At 40.0% G+C, this 18198-nt stretch overlaps 2 protein-coding genes across 4 annotated transcripts; one reads left to right on the top strand and one right to left on the bottom strand.

The window, feature by feature from the left end:
• The first annotated feature begins 3439 nt into the window (after positions 1-3439).
• On the top strand, positions 3440-8555 carry LOC115662475 (uncharacterized). 2 transcript variants are annotated; one of them, XM_030584615.2, is made up of 10 exons: positions 3440-3948; positions 4045-4110; positions 4427-4607; positions 4828-5024; positions 5142-5192; positions 6218-6309; positions 6424-6482; positions 6583-6683; positions 8072-8176; positions 8268-8555. In XM_030584615.2, the coding sequence occupies exons 1-10, from the start codon at positions 3688-3690 to the stop codon at positions 8403-8405; spliced, it is 1251 nt and encodes a 416-aa protein (XP_030440475.2). In that variant the 5' UTR covers positions 3440-3687; the 3' UTR covers positions 8406-8555. The 2 variants fall into 2 exon arrangements, with proteins under 2 accessions (XP_030440475.2, XP_030440476.2); XM_030584616.2 differs by having other exon boundaries at positions 6592-6683.
• Positions 8556-8867: 312 nt separating this feature from the next.
• LOC115662481 (isoflavone reductase homolog) lies at positions 8868-17093 on the bottom strand. Of its 2 annotated transcripts, none has more exons than XM_056317991.1 (4): positions 16831-17093; positions 10454-10694; positions 9431-9634; positions 8868-9164 (listed from the first exon to the last, which is right to left on the bottom strand). In XM_056317991.1, exons 1-4 carry the CDS (start codon positions 17071-17073, stop codon positions 9001-9003), a joined length of 852 nt encoding a protein of 283 aa, XP_056173966.1. In that variant the 5' UTR covers positions 17074-17093; the 3' UTR covers positions 8868-9000. The 2 variants fall into 2 exon arrangements, with proteins under 2 accessions (XP_056173966.1, XP_030440485.1); XM_030584625.2 differs by lacking the exon at positions 16831-17093 and adding an exon at positions 14362-14740.
• Positions 17094-18198: the final 1105 nt, after the last annotated feature.

Raw genomic sequence — 18198 nt, forward strand, 5'->3', positions numbered from 1 at the left:
CTGAGGGGTTTGCTTTTACCTATAGACACTTTGGGAACTCATTTTGGTTTCTAAAATTCAGGGTTTGGTGAACTGGGGAGTGTGCTTCAAACTTCTTGATTCTTCCTTCGGTACGGGCTGATGCAGACCCATCTTCTAAATCATGCGTTGGTGCATCATTTTTCTCAGTAAAGCCGCTTTTGATACCAAAAGACAGCTGATTTCGTTGTAATGGAGCCTCTGATTCTTGCCAATCGAAAGGGGGCGACAAAGGGAATTTTCCTGCTGTCTTTTTGGCCAAATTCCTGCTGAGGGAGTGGGTTTCTCGTATCATTGTCAATGTGTGTTGTCATCAGGCTTTTGCTTGCTGTTTCCTTAGCGACGTTTTTTCTCAGTAAAGGAAGATAATGTTGGCCACTTGAAGTTCTTTATCTCATCGTTGATCCAAACCAAGTGAGTGGATGAACATTGCTATAGGTACTACTCGCTGTCATTTTGAAAACAGGGGGCGCACTCAGGAATCCGAATCATCTTTGAAGCAGTCCGTGGAATTATTGAGATTGTGCTCTAAATAAATCTAACGACAGCTTTTGGTAGATACTGATAAGACATCCTCTTGAGATGGAAATACTCGGGTCACCCATTTTCACGGTCGTGAACTTGAAGAACAGATGAAATTTGCAGAGTGGATGGTTGCTTTTACATCCTCAGTTTATGTGCAGTCGAGGCTATAATTTTCTCTTTCTTCTTTTCGTTCTTTTGGCGCCCCATGATGCTCTTGTCAATTCACTCCATCTTGCCTTCCATATTCCCATCTTTTCTGGTCGTTTCTCCACCTTCACATGTCCGTTCGAGCGGAGACACCAGTACTTCGCTTCATCATTTGTCCAGTCAAAATTTCAGCTGCAATCAAAACCTCGAGGTGGCCCTCTTCAACGGGAAGAAATCTCTGCATGCTCTGAGCGCACGTGAGCCCGGCTCTCGTATCTACCGTTAGATGACGTGAGATCCACGTGGGCGTCATGTAAGGACGGATGTGCAGTTAGGTTCGTTGCGCCTGGAGCGAGCAAGCACGTCCCGTCTTCTGCCGACGGAGACCAGAACTACCAAAACCACTCGATCAGGCATGGGGAAATGACTTGTTCTTTAGTTAGCTACGGTATAGATTAGGGGTTCGTTTGGTTCACCTTTTCCAAGGGTTTTTGGGCCTCCAACGTCCATTGAGAAAATATTGAGGTGTTTGACAAAAATATTTTAGGTCTTGGGAAAATGCCACCATTGGCAAAGCTGAAAAGCCTAAAACAGGTGGGGGACTTGCCTAAGGCTTTTAGCATTTTCGAAAGGTAGGTCCCAAAGATAAATGATATTTTTTTTCTTCCTAAATTACCCCTTCAAATAATTTCATATTCCGGTTTTACCCTCGCGACTGTTCATCTTCTTTTGCGGATTTGGAGTTCGCAGAGGTGGAGGAGCTAAACGGACGCTGGCGAAGGGTCGGCTAGGGTCAAGCAACCTCCGCAAGGGTTCGATTGGGTCGCGCGGCCCTCGCTGTAGGTCGCACGACCTCAGGCAGCCCTCACCTAGGGTTTGCGCCGACCGTTGAAGGTAAGATCTGGGAAGCTCAACCATTAAAGGTCGAATACCCCAGCGTCTCGTTCCTCAAAGTCCCTCGACCTCAGTGGCCCTCACCTGGGGTCGCGACCTCATTGACAGGGGCTCACCTGGGCTTCGCTGAGCTTCATCGACCTCCATTGCTTGGTGCTTTTACTAAGCTTCGACGAGGGTTACAACGAGATCTGCGGTGATGAGAGTCACCGGTCAACGCTTGCCTGGCTGACGGTTGCCTTTGGCCGCCGTCGATTGTTGCCTACGGTCGCCACCGAAGGTTGCCCAAACTCCATTCCTTCTTTGGCGATTTTTCCCAATGCTTGCCCCTCCCTTTTTTTTTTATTTTTATTTCAAAGTTGCTTTACACAAAATATACATCAACCAAAAGTTATTTGCTTTTAGCAAATCCTCTCTCATCAAAGGATTCTTGGGAAAATGCTTGCATTTCACCAGAGTTAAATCAAACGCACTGTAAAACTACTAGATGCAATTGTCAAGAATTCGAGGTACCCAAATCTAGGGGTGAGCGGCTTAGGTTCCGTATAGGTTCCACCCGAAATCTAGAACCTATTTATAGGAATTGGTTTATTTTTGAACCTAAAATCTCCTCATTCTTCCGGAACCTATCATGTAAGTCCATGGTTGGTTCCTTTTGGAACCTAAAACTTAGGATACATACTTATAGGTTAGAACCTACTTGAACTCGGGTACCGTTATTTATTTTTTGGAACCTGGAACCTACTCGTTGAAATGTGGAACCTACCTTGTCATAGGTTTTAGGATCGATTCCGGGGTCTACCCAAGTTTCACTTGTATTATTAATTGAACAATTGTAGTGAATCATCATATTTAATGACCACCACTTGTTGCTAAGATTCACTAACTCCAACTTATATTTAGACACATGAAAAATATGAAACATTAACAAGTCATAAAATGAAAGCTCAAACTAGTGGTTGTAGATTATACACTTATTATCTAATGCCATGGAACATTGTTTAACACCAAGGAACATCGTAGGATCACACGAAGACATAGACCAAGAAAAAATACAAAAAAACTTGTTTAAGGTTTAAGGTTCCAAGTTCCAGGTTTCACCTACCTAAAACCTAAAACCTACCCGTCGAAACAAGTTTGCAAAATTTTGGAATTTGGAACATACCCTGCATACCTTGGAACCTGGATCCAATAGCTCCCATCGATAAGGTTCTTAGGTTCTAGGTTTTACCTTGGAACCATGCTCACTCCAACCAAAGTTTACATGGTTCCACCTGTATTATTAATTGAATAATTGCAGTGAATCATTATTTTCAATGACCACAACTTGCTGCTATAATCCACTTACTACAACTTAGATTTAGGCATACGAAGGATATGAAACATTAATAAGTCAAAAATTGAAAGTTCAGACTAGTGGTTCCAGATTATGCACTCATCAGCTAACGCCATAGAACACCGCATGATCACGCGAAGACATAGACAAAGAAAAAAATACAAAATACTTGTTTAAGGTTTCAGGTTTCAGGTTCTAGGTTCCACCTACCTAGAGCCTAGAATCTATCCGTCGAAATAGGTTCTACATACCTTGAAACATGGAACCTACCCCATATTTCTTGAAATCTGGAACCTACAGATTCCCACCGATCAGGTTTTTAAGTTTCAGGTTTTACCCTAAAACCATGCTCATCCCTATCTGAATCGGGTTCAACTAAAAACCACGAATTTCCATAGAATCTTTGCAGCGGTGCGATGATTTTTTTTTTGGGTCGGAGCAGCATTGATTGAATTTGACCGTCACATCGCTCGCTTAGAATAAAGCCCACGTAAAAATGTCGTCTTGTTCGTTCGGACCCTTAGATCTCGAGAAATGTAAAATCTCAGCATTCAGTTCTTGTTCATCATCAGGCCCATTATCGGTCGAGCTCGGCCGAGTCCATCTGACTTCCTTCTTCTTCCTCCCTCTTAAACCCTCCGACAAGACAAGGGTTTATCCACCTTGCTTCTTCACCCCCAAAACCTTCTCGCCGTCGCCGTCGCCGTCGCCGTCGCCACCGCGGGCGGCAACGACCGCCGCCGTATTCCTCCGGCGAAGCTCCTTGAATGGCGGCGCTCAGGTTCTTGATATCCAGGGCGGCATCGGGCAGCAACCTCTATCCCCATCTCCGACCACGCTGCACCGACCCTTCTTCTCCCGCTTTCCAATTCGTCCGAAGCCTCCACCCGCTCATTTCTCGTCGCCGGGACGTTAGGAGCTTCGTCTCCGAGCCGGGCTACTGGATCGAAGAAGCCGAGGCGGCCGCCCTCGGTCTCGACGACCGCGTGCCCGCCACGGTGATCACCGGCTTCCTCGGCTCCGGGAAGGTTGGCATCTTTTTTCTCTTTTGTTGACTTAACGAATTGTTGTAATCGATGGTGTGCTGTTGTGGTAGTTCTGAGTTGAGATGGTTTGTGGTGCAGACGACTCTGCTCAACCATATCCTGACTGCTCAACATGGCAAGCGGATTGCTGTCATTGAAAATGAGGTAACCCAGTTCACATCATGTATGAAATTATGTAACTTGTGTACTGCTTCTGCTTCAGGTATATATGTCTATTTTTGCAGAATACTGAATTTGAAGGTTATTAATTTCCTTGTAGTTTTCGTGGTCTCTCGTGGCTGTTGCAAGTTTGTTTAAAAGAGGGCTCTTTCTCATGTTGCTGATACCTATGTGCTTAATGGAGATTGTGGCTGTCTGGTTGGGGTGTGCAGTGCCATTCAACAGCTATAGTTTAACGCTTAAGCAATTAGAATCGATGATGCAGATACTCATTGGTTGTTTTAACTCTCCGACTTTTCAGTTTGGTGAGGTGGATATTGATGGTTCGTTGGTTGCAAGTCACGCTTCCGCGTCTGAGGAAATTATAATGGTTAACAACGGGTGCTTATGCTGTACTGTACGTGGAGACTTGGTGAAGATGTTGCTGGAGTTGGTTAAGAAGAAAAGGGACAAATTTGATCATATTGTGATTGAAACCACTGGTAACTCACGCTTACACATAATTTGTATTCTTTCTAATGGACAGCTATTGCCCTTGCTGAATTTTGTGTTTGCTCATCTCATATTCTCAAGGGCTGCATTTATATATGCTATATTTGTATGTTTTCAATTGATTCTGTGGTCTTGATATTATGATTATAATACATTTAAACCCAATTTTTTTTTTATCACTTATGTGTTAATTATGAAATTCTCTTGCAGGCCTTGCTAAGCCAGGTCCTGTTATTGACACATTTTGTTCTGATGAATTGGTTTCAAGATATGTGAAATTGGATGGTGTTGTTACCTTGGTTGACTCCAAGCATGCTATGAAGCACTTAAATGAAGTGAAACCGAGATTTGTTGTGAATGAAGCGGTCGAACAAATTGCTTACGCTGACCGTATTATAATAAACAAGGTTGACTAATGCTTGCGGATATTCTTCTCATTTACACTTCCAATTTTTTCTTTTTAATTGGGGCCTGGGGGTTGTCATTTTTAATCTCTTAAGATGTCTTTCTTTATATATTGGTAGATTGACCTGGCAACTGAAGCTGAGCTGGATATATTGACTAAAAGGATCAAGGTATGCTTTTGCAGTAGGCGTTAATATTCTTTAAGCTCCTTTCTTCAAGGACAATCGAGAAGAAAGGGGGTGGGCTGCGATTGGATAAGCAGTCTCTTTATGAACCTCTTAAGCTAGAATGATGATGTGAACATACCCCAACTTACTCTGGAGTTGGTTAGAACACATGATAAACATGTGTCTCCCAGACCATAAGTTGGTACCTGTTATCATATTTAATGGCCGAAGCTTGCATTAACATTTTCCTATAATTCGAATTCAAATGAGTAGTGACCACATTAAGACTCTTTCCATCTGTTTTAACTCCGAATAGCATTTGGCAGCCAATTGGAGATGGGTTATTTGAAGTATCATTTTTGTCTTTCACTTTCCCACCACAATGAAAGTTGCACTGGGTCTTCCCAATAGGAGTTTGTGGACAGAGGTCATTTTTAACTTTGCTCCATATTCTTGTTAGCTGGACTTTTCGTTGGCTAAGCTAATTGGATAAAGTGGATAATCAGTACTGTCTCATGACTAAGGGTATTGATCAAAAGGCAAAAAATACTTTATGAAATCCCTGCTAGAACAAAAAAAGAAGTAATTTTAACTTTCTGAAAATTAAATAAAATTTACATGATGTCAACTGACTTTGGATGTCCATAGTCAATCTCCTTTTGAAGATTTCGAGTGTTCTCCCGAATATTAAAACCAAAAGTGCAATTAAATGGATAAGTCACCCCAAAGACACTGTGAGGAAGGATAACATATTGATAGGTGTACTAGTGCAAGATTCTTTGAGGCAAATTAGATCTGTTTTGGGGTGATACCAACAGTTGATCAGCTATAGTTACCGTGACATGGAACCTAAATTTCTGAAGATTTGTGGAAATTGATCAAGTTGTAAGCTATAACTTCTCCGGCACTAGTGTGTGCCTCGAGGATCATAGAGTTGCTCATAGTGTGTTATGTTTTCTTAGAAAAGTTTGAATGGGCTTTATCTTTGTTTATTGTCTTCTAATTATGTCTGCACTGGCACTTTCCAGCACATCAATGGGATGGCACAAATCAAGCTAGCTAAAAATGGATGTGTTGACATGGATTTTGTTTTGGGAGTGGGAGGTTATGATCTGGACAGGTAACTTTTTCTTCAATTTAGGAAACAGTATATATATTTGACTGGTTGCAAATTAAATGGAATTTTTGCTGCACAGCATGGTGTCATGTTCTAAACTGTCGGTTGCCTCTGCAGAATCGATTCTGAAGTTCATGGAGAGGGCTCATCCTGTAATGCTCAGCAACATGGGCATGGTAATGTGTACAAAACTTCTTTTGCTTTTGTCTTCTTGTATTGCGATTAGTTCTATGTAGTTTTGTTACCTGTGATGACTGAATTTCCCAGCATGAGTAGATAATGCAGGAGAGCACAAAGGGCATCATCATGATCATGTGCATGATTCTGCAGTTTCCAGCGTCAGTATTGTTTCTGAGGGTACACTGGATGTCGATGAGGTAAAAATTCTGTTAGCTGTTTTAGATCTTTGTGTTTTGATTTCGATTACATATGGGGGTTATGTGCTGTCTTTTGGTTCAACTAGTTCCCCGGTAGAATGATGTACTGCTCGGGTGTTAGTTTATTCACCCTGGAGGCTTTAATTATGGAAAAGTGAATGATATGGTGGGGCCAGCAACTGTTTGCGGAAGTCTCGTGTTTGTGCATGTAAATAGTCATCTGAGACCCTCTCTTGCTCCTCTTGCATTTATAAGTCCACGGGAAATATATGCATGCACTGTTGCATCTTCTTGTATTCTATTTGTGAAATTGCTCCCATCAAGGAGTAATAATATAATAATAATATAAGTGACACGAGTTTCACTATAAGATATGAAGGTATGAATTTGTTTAGTCATTCACTTTGAGAGTCTATGGACTGCTCCTAAGCTTCTTGTAACTACGGGTGCCATGAGTGTAGTGCAGTCTGGTCAGCGCATCTGTTACGGTACAGAGGGCCATAACTTCGTATTCTGTCACCTTGATCTGATGGGCCAGCCCAGCCAATCGCCATTTGGCAGCGAAAAGCAAGCAGTGGGTGCAGTAGGCTTGCTAGCTCCATTAAGAATGCCTGATGATATTGTTTTCTGATGAATTTTCTTGACATTTTGTACCAAGGAATTTTTTTTTTGCGTGACTGCTATTGATATCTGTGTTCACTAGTTTAGCCCCTGCGCAATGCTTTTAAAATTCCTTGGTAGATCAGTTCTAGTGTGGTCGTCAAACCTAGCAAAAGCAGAGAACTGAAGGAGAAACATCATGAGCAGACAAGGGAGATAATTGTTTTGAAAGTTTTTGCCTTGGGGTCGGGTATAAATTTAAGTTTATACTTCAGCTCTTCCTCATCTATGTAGCCTATGTTTCCTATTTGTGCACTTTTACTATCTATGAAGACAAAATGAAGAGTTTCGGAGGCCTAATAAGCATCTCACCTACACTATTTCTTGTTGGGTTGAATGAACATTGGCAACTTGGCTTATGCAAGCACTTTCACACTTTATCATTTGTCGTTCAAGTAAAGTGTGGGTGTACCCGTAAAGCTAAGAATGTACTTTTACATCTAATGGTTGGTGCTTAAATATGTGAACAAATCAATTAATGACCAGTGGTCTTAGAAAGGTTGACAAGGCATGTTTCCTTATCATTCTTGAGATAGAACCTTAATACTCTTGGTTTATGACGAGGCCTTGGAATTTGCATAAGTCTCTATATCTGTCACTGGGCTAGTAATGTGCGTGGGAATTTGTGTCCCATATGTTGTTTGCATTCTAGCACTTGCAGTTAGCTTTTACTCAACCTGATGATATATGTTTAAACTTTTCTCTCATATGCAATGTCGATGGATTAGGTTGATGATTGGTTAGACAGACTGATTGAAGAAAAAGGGGAGGACTTGTACAGAATGAAGGGTGTACTGTCTGTGACTGGTTGTGAGGAACGATATGTATTCCAGGTTCCACTATTTGTGTTTACGAACTTCTTTCTAGCCATTTTGGTTTAAATCCTCATCTTATTTTATTTAAAAAACTGCCTCTCCCTTTCAGGGGGTCCATTCAACATTGGATGGCTGTCCGGGAAAAGTATGGGGTCCTGATGAGAAGAGAATAAACAAGCTTGTCTTCATTGGGAGGAACCTCGATGAAACTACCCTACGAAAAGGCTTCAAGGGGTGTCTTGTATGAGCCAACCAATCAAAATAGAATGGATGAAAGTGTCGGGTATGTTGATATATGTTAGAAACGGATTAACTATAACATGATGCCGATATGTAGGGAAGGACTAGGGAGGGCTTCCTAACAAATGCATAGTGAGAATACTATTGCAACGCCAAACTAGGAATACGTGAATTGCTGCTTCTTTATAACTGGAATATTCTCAAATGACTGGGAGTTGTATCTTATAAAAAAAGATTGCCTATCGGCAGTACCTGAAATTTTAAATCTAGTTACGAGAAATGATCGAGCTTGTTCTTCTTGTAAATCTCCATGTGCCTGAGTTATCTTACTTTCACTAATTACAAAAAACAGCTTTTGAATAACCCAGAAAACCTTAGCTAGGATCATTGTAGGAATACTCTGAGCTGATGTTTGTTTTCTCCTGAGATCGACAAGAACACAATCATCGATTGAAAATCTTGGCTTAAACCATTTTTTATTCTCATAAATGATAGAAATTAGAATCGGGATAGAGAAACTCAAAGATTTTTATTTTGACAGCGAGAGTGTTCTCTGATAGGCGAGAGTGTTCTCTGATAGGTTCAAATGCTTCTTAGTACGATCATGCATAAATCTTCAGGTATTCATCCATGCGGGTATATTGAACTTCAGGATAAAGCTGGGAAGCTTCTTCTCCTTCTTCTCCAATTTCAAAGTTTGTCAAACAGCCTTCATAGAATATGTGGTAGAAATGCCCCACGCCCACTTGCTGCGCATAATCCAATCCTGAAACAAAAGTATAGATCAGTGTTATCTATATATATGATCTACCATAGATCTGAAGCTAATGTAGTAAGCAATTATGTAGCAGGTCACTCTTGATGGTAAATATACAAAGGGTTTTCATTGGGTTCTCTGTCAGCATTCAAAAACACGATCACCATTGCATGACATGTTTTACTGTTTAAGTAGTCAGTGAACCTAGGGATATCCGAACACTAAATTCTACAAAAGTACATGTCATGTAACAAAACAATAAATTAGGTAAGTACCTTTCATGGAGGCAAGGAAGTCTTCTGCAGAAATGCTTCTCTTCTCCAGGGTCCTTCCACTGAGCTTCTCCCACATCTCCACCAGTTGCCTTTGGGACAGAATGTTCTCCGGTGGCCTCAGGTACACCGTCTTGTTCAGTGTTCTCGGATCATTGATCGTTTTAATTGTGTATGTCGCGATATCATCTTCATCAAGGAAAACAGCTGCAACAATAATGCAGTATCAAACACTTCCATGAGCTACCAAACAGAAATTCATACATGTCATTTAATTGGGAACAAAAAAGTGTTGAACTTGGCTAAATGACTCAACCAAGCTAAGGTTGTCGACCTTCATAGATTTTACGAGCAGTCTAAATATTTTATGAAGTCCTGATTTAGACTAGATATATGGAGCTAGTGATCACTCTTCTGATCAAGTACAAGTTAATTTAATGAAGATGTTCAGGGATACGACTAGGAGGATAATGGTTGATTAGGTAAGCTCTTACCCCATTATTGACACGGAATAAACATTTACAGTACGTCACAATCTCACCTAACAAGACATTGCTGAAAGATTGAATCCAGAATATACAATACAAGTAATAGCTCCCTCATGCTCCAATGTGACATAGATGAATGACCTACTTCGACATTAATTGATCATTTCACATGGTAGCATTTGGGACCGACGTCGGGTTTAGGGGGGGTCGTTGTGCCAAGAAGAAATCGAACACGAGACTTGTGATTTCTTAAGGCTTAGGTCTGGATTGTTTTACCACTCAATCAACTCCTTTTTGTAAGTTTATTGAAAACGTTATCATCTCTCTATCGTAAATGGGGAAGATGTTTTCCTCCATTTCTAGTTGGAGAAAACTCGCTCCAACCAACCTCTTGATTGGCGAGTTACAAATACAAATAACCTACTGTTGTAACCGACTGATTAGAAACATGGTTAGAGAAGATTTTTCTCCAATTAGAGATGGAAGAAAATATAACCCTTGCTATTATGCCTAAAGTAGGTTTATGCACCTCACATACCTTTGACGTTGCCATCTCCATAGAGATATACAGTGTCCTTTGGAGGAGTGAGACTCGTTAGTTGAGAGAGATTGCCCACGAAATAACCGGCAAAGCAGTTTGCCGAGATATATGTGAAGGGGATCTTAGCCTCCTCGATTGCTTTTCTCACCTCCATTTTCTCATCGAACGTGACCCTTCCCGGCTCAAGTGCATGACCCATGAGAGCCGGGTCCATCCCAAACTCCGATGGCAAGAACCGCTATACATTCAAAATCTCATTAGTATTTGTCGCGCGGCGATTCTTTAACATGATGTTGACGTAACTATACATTAGCAAAATTGAAAAAAAAAGAGAAGAAGCTTGGGCGATAGAGAAAGAGATGCACACATCATGACAATGACGGGAAAGAAGTAACTTTCTTAGTAGCCTTATGTCCCCATTTCAAGAAATTATATGATTTGATTGCACAAATTGAGTAAGTTACGGAGTCCACTGCTCAAATGGAGAAACTTATTAGAAGATCAACACAAGATCTAGGAGGAAATTCTTGTTTATCATAATGCATTTATAATAGAAACATCAGTGCAAGAATGTCTTCACAAAAACACTTCGATTGCAGTACGTGTCACATAAATTTATCATGGTAAACCAATACTATAACCATTAACACACAAATGCATTTATAGTAGAAGTGCAAGAATTTCTTCACAACACACTTCGATTGCATTACGCACTCACGCAGCCGAATGTATCATCTGCTTATCTATCTATAAAAGTTAAATAAAGTTCGATGATCATAACCTCTCTACTAGAACTTTCCATTTTGCAAATTGCAGGAGAGCAAGTGTTCAGTTCAAGTCCAACCAAAAAGAATATGGCAAGGATAAGATGAATGGACAAAATGTTGAGTCTACACCTAAACATGATTCTGCAGATGCAATATCTTATTACATATTGTATCATGTAAGAAAAGCCATACTGAAAACATAAACTAGAAAAAAAGTACAGTAAGTTCCATTAAGAAACAGAAGAAATAAGAAGGATAGAAAATTTACCTCAAGCAATTGTAAGTACAAATCGAATTTACTAAATAGTTAACAATTAGGGGAAATGACGCAAAACTGCCCATAAACTTTTGGGTTAGCACACGTTCGCCCTTATATTTTCAACTGTTACGCAATATCCCCCAGGCTTTCATTTTTTATAGCCGTGAATCCTCAGTAATTTTTCCATTTGCATGTGCAGTGCGGTAAAAGGGATTTCTCATCTCATTTTCTGAAGGAAATCTCTATTTTACCCTTAATTGCTATAAAAGAATGAAAATATATAAAATGCGAGAAAATCAAATTAACGAACACTATGATAATAAAAAAAAAGAGCGAATATCATTAACGTGTATTACCCCCAACGTTCGGGGGAGTTTGGTTCAATTTCACCTAACAACTAAAGTTAGAAGCATGCAACTTAAACAAAAATTAAAGGCACAACAACTGCAATTTTTTTATTCAGGAAAAGACAAGAAAAGAAGACTGTTAGATCTTACAAAGATCCGAACGATTATTAGATTGAGCAGCTAACAAGTTGCAATCAGTCAAAGTGAACATGCATGGCCCAAGTTCTTTTCGAAAAGCAGGACCATCATTAATCTGTAGCAGCCCTTCTTTATCCTCTAATTAAATTTCATAACTAATAAAGTAGAGCACCCGCCCTCCCACCAATAGCAGTAGTTCAAAAGGCACGCATATCGATTTTCTGACACTATTGTATAACCAACTTGATATTGTCTAGCTTAAAATACTGTTGGGTTGGCCTTGTTGGTTCAGTCACAAGAAATTCTTCACCAAACAAAAGTCAGTGGGCATATCTGTATCATTCTCACCTTAATCACCATGTCTCTTGTTAGCATATATTTGCCATTAGTCTATTGTCAGTCGAAAAGACCTTTTACACATAATCGGAGGAAAATTATTAAAAATGTCTTAAACATATTGTAATTGTTCCAATTCAATCCTAAATTTTGCGTTTGTGTCAATTCAGTTCATCCGACTAATTTTGGCCAGTCGGAGCTGACATAGGCGTAGGCCGTCCGACCGATGCTGACATGGACTCAATTAGCAGAACGTGAAAATATTTAAAATTCAATTGATATAATTAAAATGTTTAAGACTGAATTGATAAAAATGTAATAAATTTAAAATTTTATGAATAATTTTTCCGTCCTGTTGAGGTGGGGGACTGGTGGCCGTCCATGTCCCTATCTTTGAATATATCCAATGATCGAGCAGATAATGCGAAGGGTCAAATTGGTCAAGGTTGACTTTAACATGATTTATATGGCAGCTAAATCGTTTTTCTTCTTTTGCTCTTCATGTTAAACCGTTTTGAATCATCTAGATAAATGGATGACGCCATGATCAAATCATGAATTCATCATCCAAATCCTCATATTTGACTAATTTAATTGAGTGAATTAGCTAAATAATTTTTTTTGTTTGGCACTAATAAGTAGTGCGAATAATTAATTATAAACCCGTTTGGACCCTCTAATTGTAATAATCACATAAACGTGTGCACATGTATCATAATTTGCACAACCATATAGATATTCAAACGGGTAATTAATTATGGTATTAATATAGTTTCTTTTCCATGAGCCATCTTATTCGCTTGTGATTTGATGGGTATCGTGAGAGTGAACGCTCGAAATCCTCAAATCAAAATTGAATAAGATCAATGGTGTAAAGCTGTCTTTTTTTGCGCCGATGATATATAATCTATTTTTCGTGTTTGAATCACGCTCAAAAAGTCTGCAACAGCTGTCCTACTCTATTAACTTTCTCGACAAATTTTCCTCTCTACGATGTGGACGTTGGATTGATCTCCAAGTCAAGAATGGGGCATAAGGAAAAAAATAAAGAAAAAGAAAAATAAGTGAAGAAAGTCCTATTTCATTGGTCGAAGAAGAAAGTCCTTTTATAAGTTGAAGGGAAAAAATCACCAAAAATCCTCAACTTTATCATTTGTGACACATTTATCTTGAATTTTTTTTTGTGCCAAGAAAAACTCCAAACTATGTAACTTGTGACACATTTACCCAAATATACTGTAACCTAGGGCATTTTAGTCTTTTTCCCTCGCCCGCTCGGTGCGGGCGGGCGCCTTCGCTCGGCGGCGTGGCGGAGGTCCCTCGCCTGACGCCGCGAAGGCGGGCCTCTTGGGCGGGGTCCCTCGCCCTCGCCGGCGAGGTCGCCGGAGACCTCGCGGCGAGGGCAGCCCCCGAAAAAAAAAAAAAAAAAAAAAAATAGAAAAGGGAAAAAGACTAAAAATGCCTTAGGCTATAGTATATTGGGGTAAATGTGTTACAAGTTGCATAGTTTGGGGTTTTTCATGACACAAAAAAAAGTTCGGGGTAAATGTGTCACAAGTGGTAAAGTTTGGGGTTTTTGGTGGTTTTTTCCCTAAGTTGAAATTAGACAATTACATTTTTTCTGTATTCTAAAGGTAAAGAAAAAAAAATTATTTCCATAAATATCTCAGTATTTATATGTAAAAATGAATTTCGTCACTAGCCGCGTTATGTTATTGATAAAACCTTGAAGTAGTTTAGTCTTATATATATATATATATATATATAGCTATTTTTGTAGTTACGTGAGATCTTGAATTTTTTCGAGACTTAGATATAAATAATACAAATATCTATATTGATTACTCCAAAGACAGACAGTAGATCGATTATTTTACGAAGCACTCCATTAATGCAAGTGCTTGCTCTGAAATTGAGCATCATATGAAGTGCATAAAACTCACTAAAACCCTATGAAAAACTTTGAACCGAACAAATGAAAGAACTTAGTGAATAGTAATTACTCAACAAAGACCGCTCAAAAAAGAGGAGAAATGAGTTTTTGTAAACGCTGATTACCTTGACGTTTCCGGCTTCTTTGATGGCCTCCACGAGCTTGAGTTGCATCAGGATGTTGTGGCTCCGGAAGTGGACGCCCGACATGGCACAGATGACGACGTCGACTTGCCTTACGGCGTCGACCAGGCTCCTTGGGTCCGAAAACGAGCCTTCGATGAGGTGGGCACCGCGCCTCTTGTAGGACAGCAGCATCTGGAGCTTCTCGATGTCGAGGCCGATCTCCGGCCGCTGGAGGACGTACGTGGGGTGGCCCTGGTCCAGGCTTGCCTGCACGAGCCTCCGCCCGATGTAGCCGGTGGCGCCGATGACGAGGACCTTGCTCTTCGCCATGCGATGTGAGGACTATGGAAGAGCTGTCTTAGTTCTTTGAGATATGAATAGGGCAATGAGAGGGTGTATATATATGTGAGAGAGAGAGAGAGAGAGAGAGAGAGAGAGAGAGAGAGAGAGAGAGAGAGAGAGATGTTTCGCATCTTGCAATAAATCTGGAGTTGGTACCTTATCAACTACTTAAGGTAAGACTGCGTCAAGAGCTCTTTACCCTCCCCTTTCATCACATGGATCGTGTCTTACATTTGGCAGGATTGTACAGAAAATCTATATATAATAAGGATTTCTCACTTTAAACTGGTTGGCTGGTCAGTGTTTAAGCTAAGTATAGCAGATCAAATCAAGTATTGGATATCGCAATAATGCCAATTTTTATATCTGATGTGCTATCATTGTAGCTCTAAAACCCGTACTTTTTTTCACCATTTTCATGCTTCTTTCTTTGTGCCTAATTACTAGTTGGTTTGGTTATACGTCGATCGAACAATACCAGGGGACAATAATCAAACTCTTGTCCTATATAGTAATACCCAATCACAAAAAAACCCTTTTCCTAGAAAGTTCTATGAAGATTCCTTGTTGTAGAGTAGTTAGCATGCGGAGGCATGGCCAACAGAGTGATTGGCTTACTTGTAAAAGGTAAATTTATCTTTCACAAGATTATGAATTCAATTCACGTCGTGAGTGAACCCTTGAGGCTAAAGTAATGGGCTCGCTAACCTCGGAGTTTCAGATCACGGATGGTGTGGAGTATTTGTTGCTCAAATCGAATATTTTTTAGTGGGTGTGGAATCCTTATGATAATAATTAGAGCATAAGACACTGCTTTGGCCAATCTCAGAACATGACTAACAATCAGTTAGAAGCGTGCAATTCAAACTAAAAAAAGGTGAACAATTAAATAAAACTTTGATCAAAAGCATGACAAAACAAAAATAGAATAAAACAAGGATCCAAAAGATTGTTAGAGCAACAAACAAGGCGCAATCAGTCACGTGAACATGTAAATTCAATTCTTAATTAATAATTTATGGCAGCCCTCCAAGTCTTAACTAATGAATAGAGCACCGACCCACCTATAGCGGTGGTTCAAAAGGCACGCATTTCTATTTCTGACATTATTATTATTATTATTTAATCAATCTGATATTGTCTGATTAAAATACTATTTGGTTGGCTTGCAAGAAACTCTTGCACCAAGCAAAAGTCGGTGGACACATCTGTATAATTGTAACCTTAATCATCATGTCTTCTTGTTAGCATATATTTGCCCTTAAAATTTGATCATTGGGAAGAAGCTTTTCAACTTAATCGGCAATAAATGCAATTAATGTATAGAGGCATTGGAAAATTATGCTTGACAAATAATGTTGAATTGTTCTGGGTAACCATTGAAATAGGAAACCAACTCCAATTAGGAAACTTACTTAAATTAGAAAACCTATTTGAATTAGGAAAATTTATTTATCGGGCTCAAATTCAAGACATATTTTAAACATTTCAACTCTTGACTTCGGTTTCCTCATTCGATGAACATAATGACCTGAGATTGCTTTGCTTCACCGGGCCATCCCGGCAACTCGATTTTTGTGTAATATTCATTTTGTTGAGAATATATCTCTAGTTTGAGCATATTTCCTAATTTGAGGATGTTTCGTAAAAAAATTTTCCTATTAAACAAGAGAGAGAAAAGAGATACATCATAACAAATAAGGAAAGTATCAGATTTTCTCTCTGTGAGTTTTTTGAGTTATCTATGAGAGATTGTAATAAAATATTGTGGGTTTGCTCTTGACTTAATATAGTTGTGAGAAACACTCGAGTATGTAGGTAATTATAATTATGATTCTCCGATTATTAATGGATTATTTCCTGGCATTGCCGCTAGCTCTTCTCGTGGGATAGGTACCGGCACTTGGAACAAAAATATCCGGTGTCCTTTAATGTTCTTCATTTATTTCTCTAGTGATTTTCCATTGATTTAATTGCAAGAGTCTGTCCTATCTCTAACTCTCGCATCTCCACCCCTCTAATTCCTTTATGGTGGGGCAGAACAAATGAAAGAACTTAGTGAAAAGTAATTACTCAATAAAGACCTCTCAAAAAAGAGGAAAAATGAGTTTATGTAATGCTGATTACCTTGACATTTCCAGCTTCTTTGATGGCCTCCACGAGCTTGAGTTGCATCAGGATGTCGTGGCTCCGGAAGTTGACACCCGACATGGCACAGATGACGACGTCAACCTGCCTTGTGTCGTCGACCAGGCTCCTTGGGTCCGAGAACGAGCCCTCGATGAGGTGGGCACCGCACCTCTTGAAGGACAGCAGCGTTTGGAGCTTCTCGATGTCAAGGCCGATCTCTGGCCGCTGGAGGACGTACATGGGGGTGGCCCTGGTCCAGGCTTGCCTACACGAGCCTCCGCCCGATGTAGCGGGTGCTGCTGCCGACAAGGACCTTGCTCTTCGCCATGTGATGTGAGGATTATGGGAGAGCTATCTTAGTTCTTTGAGTCGATGAATAGAGCAATGAGAGGGTGTATATATGAATGAGAGAGAGAGAGAGAGATTGTTCCGTACCTTGCAATAAATCTGGAGTTGGTACCTTATCGACTACTTAAGAATGAGACTGCGTCGAGAGCTACTTTCCCTCCCCTTTCATCACATGGATCGTGTCTTATTCTTGGCAGGATAGTACAGAAAATCTATAGATAATAGTGATGTCTGCCTTTAAACTGGTCGACTGGTCAGTGTTTAAAAGCTAAGTATAGCAGATCAGATCGCGTATTGGAAATCGCAATAATGCCTCCAATTTTTATATCTGATTTGCTATTATTGTAGCTTTAAAACCCCCACTTTTTCTCACCGCTTTCAAGCTTCTTTCTCTGTGCCTAATTACTAGTTGGTTTGGTTATACGTCGGTCGAACAATGCCAGGGGACAATAATCAAACTCTTGTCCTATCACTAACACCCAATCACGAAAAAACCCTTTTCCTAGAAAGTTTTATGATGATCCCTTGTCGTAGAATAGTTAGCATGTAGAGGCAGGACCATCAGAGTGATTGGTTTAGTTGTAAAAGGATATATTTATCTTTCACGAGATCAAAAGTTCGATTCAACAAATCCCTGAGATTACGGTAATGGGCTCGCTAACCTCGGGGTTTCGGATTGCGGATGGTGCGGACCACTTATTGCTCAAATCAAATTTTCTTTAATGGGTGGAGGATCGTTATGATAATATTTAGAGGAGATCTATGACATTAATTGCCTCTCCCCATCCCTATACCAACTAAAGAAAAAGCTTGCGAAGACAGGCAATTTCGGAACTTTTGATCACTAGAGAAATTAGAAAACTACATGATGCCCTTTCAAATCGTCCGGCACTCGCTGCGTTTTGTTGAAAATGGATGCGAGCTTTGTTGTGCGTACACGGACCATGCAATGAGAAATAGGCGCAGATCCACACGATGAAGTTTGACTTCTGATGAAGATGATCTACATATCTAGAA

The sequence above is a fragment of the Syzygium oleosum genome, unplaced genomic scaffold (assembly GCF_021117445.2).
Source record: "Syzygium oleosum isolate NSW1041296 unplaced genomic scaffold, Sole_v2.1 Sole_v2.14, whole genome shotgun sequence".
In the NCBI taxonomy this organism is placed as follows: domain Eukaryota; kingdom Viridiplantae; phylum Streptophyta; class Magnoliopsida; order Myrtales; family Myrtaceae; genus Syzygium; species Syzygium oleosum.